Genomic DNA, 6,936 nt, shown 5'->3' on the forward strand with positions numbered 1-6,936 from the left:
CCTAGATCTCAAAGAGAAAACTCAAATTCAAGATGAGGAGCTAATTCCCCCCCCAAACTCCTAATTATACAAAATTAATCATAAAGGACAATCATAAACTTCCTAAAACAGCCTTTTACGTTCAAAATTTCCCTCCTAAACTCCACAGCTCACGGCAGAGCCGTTTCCGCCCAGGCGGCTCTCTCGCGTGCGTCTCGCGTAGACGCGGACCGTTTTTTTTTTTTGAAACATCTATTCGCTCCCTTATTGTTACTTCTAAGAAATTGTTGCATTAAGGTATCTATGTGATGTTAATTGATAGATTATCGTTGTTTCTTCGAATTTCAGGTGGGAAAAATATCAACTTGAGGAAGAAGAAGCTCTTGGTCGAGGAAAACGCTTGAGAAAAGCAGTTTCTTACAGGGAAACTCTTACCTCCGTAATCAGTGAAGCCTTAAGTGAGGTAAGTATACTTTCATGATACAAAACTGACTTTATGAAAATGCATTCTTTTGTTAATTTAATGTAATCTTAAGTGTACATTTTGTCACTTTGTACTATGAAGGACCTGTAACAAGTTCCCTACATGGATGATCCTAACAAACATTTTCCTATGCAATCTTGTAGGTGTTCCTTAGAAAAGTTTAGTTACCAAAACATGTGCAAGTTTATTTCTAGGTTGTATTTTTTTGGCTGTTTTTATATCACTAGGAATTTGCTTCTCCCTATTACAGCTACATTGCTCCCATTATACTCAGTTGTTTTCCTAGAAGTCACGCTTCCTTTAAGCCGTGGTTGCCTATGATTTGGATCTTAATTTTCTCTTAAAAGAAGTTTTGATAGTTTTATCTTCAAGTTGGTTTCATATGATTTGGATCTTAATTTCCTTTTGAAAGAAGTTTTGATTGTTTTATCTCCATGATGCTTGGGTTGAACTTTGTTGTTTCTCTTTTATCGTTTTGACCCTCAAATTGCAATGTCATCAGATTATCGTTCTTTCTTAATTTTACATGAATGTCCAACCTTTCCCTTTTGGCATATCACATTTTTTAGATGTAATTAAACTTTTTTGACGGGTTTTCAATGTAAGTTGTCACTATTGAACATTGTGCTTCTTGAGTGAGTGACAAAGACAACCTATGAAGTCATGAACTTGATCTATTTGAAGTGGTTACTAAATTTAAGCTTGTTTTATTTTTCTTTAAACAGTTGCTTTGGTAATTATTTATTGATTTTTTGTTTTCCAAACTTGGGTTTTTTAGAATGTTACTGAGCAGGAACCTGAGCGAGAATACAGCCTTGCTGGCCGAGCGCTGAAAGAAAAATAGTGAGTATAATTTGCTTGCATTTGACCCTTTAGTTCGTATAAGTGGCTAATTGGTTTCCCATAAACAGCATGAAGCTCCGTACCAGACAAAAGGAACGAATTGCAAGAAGGCATACACTGGAAGTTCATTTTTTTGCTGAGAGACCCGAATCATTAAAGCAATCACCTGTTCTTGATAGCAAAGAAGGGCAATGTGCTGATTCCACTGCACATTCAGAAGATTCAAGTGAACTAGATCCTGCGACAACTCCATATGACTCTAAATATTCTCAATCATTTGATGCTAAGAACTCGAGTTATTCCACATGCAAACAGGGAAAGATCTCAAAGCTTGGTAAAAAAAGATTTCACGGCAGCCATCTTAGTCTTTCAGTTAGACCTCCTGGTCTTTCCTCTGATAGCATCCCACCAAGCAACCATTTCCAAGACAGTTGCGCAAATTGTGTTCCTTCTAGTTCATTTTTACCAGTTTTGGGGCTGTGCGCTCCAAATGCTAGTCGGATAAATTTAACATCCCGGAGGAGTTCAACAACTCAGATTTTCAATTCTTCATTTGGCCAACTGGCATCTAATCATGAGCAGCAGAAAACATCCAGTGGTGTTCGAGAGTTTTCAACTGCACCTTTTGTTAAAGGGGAACTTTTGACTGACACTAACTCTGATGGTCAAGAACCTACAGATTTGTCAATATTGTTAGATAAACCGGGAGACGGACAGCATCGTCGTCTGAAGAATATCATTCCAGACAGCTATTTTCCATTCGGCCCCGTCTGTCCTAAATCCTAATCTTGTGCTTTATTTTTTATTATAATTCCATGCGGTTTGGTTTTAATGTCCTTTGCTGTTGCTGCGTTATAGAAAAACTATAATTAAGTGTGATATGTTGTGCTTCTTCATGTGCAGCCTCTGCTTCCGACATCTGGAAGGTTTTCTTCAGATCTTAGTGAAAGTTTGGGTGCTTCTTTCTCCTCATTTAGAGAAAAAATGGGTCTTCCCAATTTCGTGTCTGATGAAGTGTCTGCTCTGAAATCTTCAATTCCATCTAGAAGTTCAAGGAAACTGCAAACAGACTTCTTACCAAAGTTGTCACTGTGCTCAAATATGAAACTTGGAAAAGATTCTGATAAAGACATGTCAACTGTACCTTTAGTGCCAAATTTTGGACAGCATTTCAATGAGACGCTTAAACAAAAACAGGTGATGCCTGAGCTACCTCCAATGCTGAACCTCGGTTTGGTGCAAACTGGACTCTCTATGCCTGAAAATCATATGAAGGTTCAGGACAACATAACGGTTAAAATTCAAAATGATGCACACAAATTTATGAAGAAGAGATTGAAATTGGATGCATGGTCAGAAGATGAACTAGATGCCTTGTGGATCGGTGTACGCAGACATGGAAAAGGTAATTGGGATGCTATACTTCAGGATCCCAAGTTGATGATTTTAAAGAAAAGATCTGTTGAAGAATTACTGTTTAAGTGGAATGAGGAGCAGTACAAGATAATCGATGGACCTATACCTCCACCCAAAAATTCCAAATCTGCAGCATTTCTTGGTCTCTCGGATGGAATGATGGCACGGGCATTGCATGGTAGCAAATTCATGAGTCTTGGGGCAGAGCTGCCCAAATTTCGGTCTCATCTTACAGATATTCAGCTGGGTTTTGGTGATATGATGCCTAGCTTTCCTTTCCTCGAGCCATCTAGTAATTTGAGAGGGGCTAGTGAAAGACTTCCTCCTCTTCCATCTTGGCTAGGTGACAAGCCTGAATCCAATTGCATTGACAAATTTTCTGTAGGACCTGTAGATAGAATTGAGAAGACCATTTTACCTTCGGGGCAACCTTTTTACCAGAGTAACTTTTCAGGTAGTTCTGGAGGTTTAGGGATGAATTTGCTAAGCGGCTGCAGTCTACAACAAACCGATTATGCCTCGGCTAGAAATAGGCATATGAAGCTGCCGTCTTTGTTGGAAAAATCATTAAGTTTATTGAGGGAAACCCAAAATATTCACTCTGATGGATCCAGCAGGGGAGACCTGCATGATGCTAAAAGGAAGCTCGCCTCAAAATCTCTTACTGAGGATGACAGTTTTCCTGGCGGTTCAAAAGAGAACAAGCTGCCACATTGGCTTCGAGAAGCTGTCAGTGCTCCAAGACCCTCAGAGGCTGCATTCCCACCTTCTATTTCAGCTATATTACATTCCTTTCGTGTTATTTATGGTGAAGATAAATTCAAAATCCCACCATTCTTAATCCCTGAACCACTCCCTTCCCTTCCTAAAGATCCAAGAAAGAGATTAAGAAAGAAACGGAAGCTGAATAGGTTTCGGCAAGCAATTCCTGAAGGTTCAAACCCTACAGGAAATGCTGATATTTATGCTTCATGCTCCATTCCTGCAACATTACCCTTAATGGGATATTCTGTTGCTTCAGCACCACAACTTACGCCATCCTCTATCAACCCAACACCTTCACCTTCATTGGCGGAGAACATCATTTCGTCGGCACCGCATATGCCATCCTCTATTCCTACAGCACCTCAACTGGTTTCATGCACAATTCCCTCACCATCATTGGTATCTTCTTCCATTTCTCTAATGCCATCCTTCACTATGTCAACGCTACCATTGATGCCATCTTCTATTTCTCTGGTTCCATCAGGAATGTTTTGCTCAATTCCTCCAATATCACCACTGATGGAATGCTCCATCCCCGCAGAACCACCCCCTAAGCCATGCACCATTCCTCTAGCACCACCATTGACATCATCCTTGCCTGGTCTCCCAATAAAAGACACTGGCTTCATCCTTCCTTCTCTGAACTTGAATTTGAATTTACCATCTTCTACGCCATATGGTGCTCAAGGATTGCAATCATGTGCGTCCCCATCACTTTGTCCTGAAGGGTTTTGGTCTGCTTCTTGCATGGATCATGCACTGTCAATCTCATCAATATCTGACATGCCTAGCACCAGCTATCACAATATTGAATGCACTGGACCTGGATCAAAGAATCCTGAAAATTCTCATCAGATTGGCTTGGATTCTACTGGGGACTTCAAATACATCCATATGAAACAGAAGGCAAATTTAAGCTCACATTTAGGCTGCCAGGGAAAACTGAATGTTGAACAAGTTGATCGTACAGAGAGTGGAGCATCGAGCAAGAACAAGTTAGAGTCACCTCTTGCTAACGGCATAAATAATGTACTGGAGAGTTCATCAAAAACATTCGTTGCAGATGATCAAAGAAGCGACCAAGAATCTTAAACTTCTTTCCTTCGTTTTTTAAAGCAAAATTACTTCCCTAAGTTTTTGCTCCTAACTTTCAAAATGATAGATATCTCATTTTTATCGTTAGCATTATTACTTTGTGTAAGGAGTGCAAATGATTGGAGACATCTAATTGTAAAGTTCCAAGGTTAGAAATATAATGTTACGAATTTTTATGTTTGTTCCATATTCTTGATCCCCACAGCTTGAGCTTTGGTGATGCGGACAATTATTTTGTACTATTTTTTTTCATTGTAACACAATTCTTCTGCTCCTGATATGAAATTCTGTTTCACTAAAATTTTTTGGTTACTTTTTGACTGTTGGTTTTCTAAGTAGTTCCCTTAACTAAGGAGTTATTTGCCTGTGATTTTCACTCTGTTGAAATTGCTGATACTAAGTTCTTCTATGATCTTTCTAAGCGGTTTCTTTGCTTAATGACTGAGGTGATTAATTTATCAAATAGTTTACCATCTAAACCGAGATTAAATAGGAAATTCTATGCTTTTTTACTTCGTATTATGTAGCTTGTCAGTAACACTTTATGCTGTTATAAGTTAGTTTAGTACTTGTTTATCCCCTTTTACTTCAAGCTATATGATGCTTTTTATAATTATTCTCTGACCAACTGTTTACTTGTTTCTCCGTCAAATTTATATTCATCACATTTTTTGAGTAATAATAACTCATTTTGTATTCGATGGAGCAGAAGGAAAATTTTATTTGTGTGAAAGGATGTCTCAGACAGCTATTATTATTTTTTTATTAATTGGTGTATCATTGTCTCATTTACCTGTACTTTTAATTGCTTACCCAGGAAGATTACGTCATTGAGCAGCATTTTCCCCTGCTGCTTGGTTTCCTTTCATAAGTGAACTTTGTAGCCTGGAGATGCTTTGGTCTACAGGGCAGGCAGGTACGAGAGTATTTTCTCAATACATTCTCTGAACTTATTCAAACGTTGGAAGGCTGACAAAGATGTATGGTATTAATCCTACCCTTGTTTATGTTTCTGATCCGCTTGAACTATCAATTTCAACTACGTTTCGTGTGTTGGAAATATTAGTTAGGCCCTTAAATTTCTTGTAAAAGAAAATGGTTTTTTTATATCTATGAAATTCATCTGTAGTACCACTTTTCTCTTTATGTTGACTGCTGGTATTATTTGCTTGGACCTACTAATTTTATCATCTTGTCATCTAGCTTATTAAATCAGTCCAAATGCCCAGTTAGATTAAAAACACCAAGACATCACATCAATTGTTTTTATTTAGGTTAAGTTTGGAATTGTCGTCTCTATTTCCTTAAGAGTGGATGATACATTTACTTGTTTCATGCAACTCTTCTGACAAGTTTTATGTGAATCTATGTGGGAGAACAGTAGGGTGTTACTCGATCCCGCCTTTGTACCCAAATAATTATTAGATCTACCTGTATTCTTCGCAATTCCACCTACTCTCTCCGCTATGGTTCCTTCTTAAGTACGTGTTCTCCCTTCTTTGTTGCAATCCGTTACCCACCTTTACATCAATTGGGCATGGAGCCTACCAATCAACTAAGTCTTCATCTTCCTCGCAGACCATTGTGGCTTCCTGGTTTGGCTTCATTGTGCTGCACTTTCCAATCTATGATCTCACCTGTGATCCTATCCTTCTTGTTTGAGATTCCCACGACTTTGTTGCAAAGCTCCATGTATTGCTTAGAGTTGCAATGAAACCCACGACACCCCTAGCACAATATTTTTATATTCTCTTAAGCATGAACTTAGAGTCCCCATCGCATCCACAACTTCACCCTGGCAACCTTTGTCTATGCATCCCCCTCACCAATGGGACCCCACTGCAACACCTACGGATTCCATTATTGTCAAATACACAATATAATGCATCTCCCTTTGCACCACTGTTTCTACATTGCATGTGAGTTTGTGATTTTGCCAACTTTTACCATCAACAATATTTTCCATTTGCCTCTCCCATCACATTGACCCTTGTCGAGCAACAACCCCCACTGCTTGCCAACCTGTGTTGTAGCTTGATTGTGTTTATATGATTGACATATTTCACTTACTTGAACCTCGCCCTGTTCACTAGATCCCACCTTTATGATCCCATAAATGTCAGCTTCATTGCCAACAAACTATAATCACTCATGTTGAAGCCTTTCCTTTCCATGATAACTATTTTATATACATTTCTTGAGTTTCACACTTGCAAATACGATTGATCGAATAATTATCGTGGCTTTTTTCTCTTGAATGTTTTTGAATTTATTGATTACTTTTATTCTGAAGTATCAAATGTCAAGAATGTTATTGTTAAGAGGATGCTCTAAACATATAAAAAGAGCATGCA

General features: G+C 38.5%; 1 protein-coding gene across 4 annotated transcripts in view; it reads left to right on the forward strand.

Moving 5' to 3' along the window:
- LOC110093019 (protein CHROMATIN REMODELING 4) overlaps positions 1-4,883 on the forward strand; it is a 25,682-nt gene extending 20,799 nt beyond the window's left edge. For all 4 annotated transcript variants that reach the window (XM_020817759.2, XM_020817761.2, XM_020817763.2 and 1 more), the window contains 4 exons: positions 328-442; positions 1,242-1,306; positions 1,375-2,074; positions 2,210-4,883. In XM_020817759.2, coding sequence (XP_020673418.1) covers positions 328-442; positions 1,242-1,306; positions 1,375-2,074; positions 2,210-4,579 — 3,250 coding nt within the window. In that variant the 3' untranslated portion in view covers positions 4,580-4,883. The remainder of the gene's footprint in view (positions 1-327; positions 443-1,241; positions 1,307-1,374; positions 2,075-2,209) is intronic.
- Positions 4,884-6,936: the final 2,053 nt, after the last annotated feature.

This window comes from Dendrobium catenatum, unplaced genomic scaffold (genome assembly GCF_001605985.2).
Source record: "Dendrobium catenatum unplaced genomic scaffold, ASM160598v2 original_scaffold_73082, whole genome shotgun sequence".
Taxonomy (NCBI): domain Eukaryota; kingdom Viridiplantae; phylum Streptophyta; class Magnoliopsida; order Asparagales; family Orchidaceae; genus Dendrobium; species Dendrobium catenatum.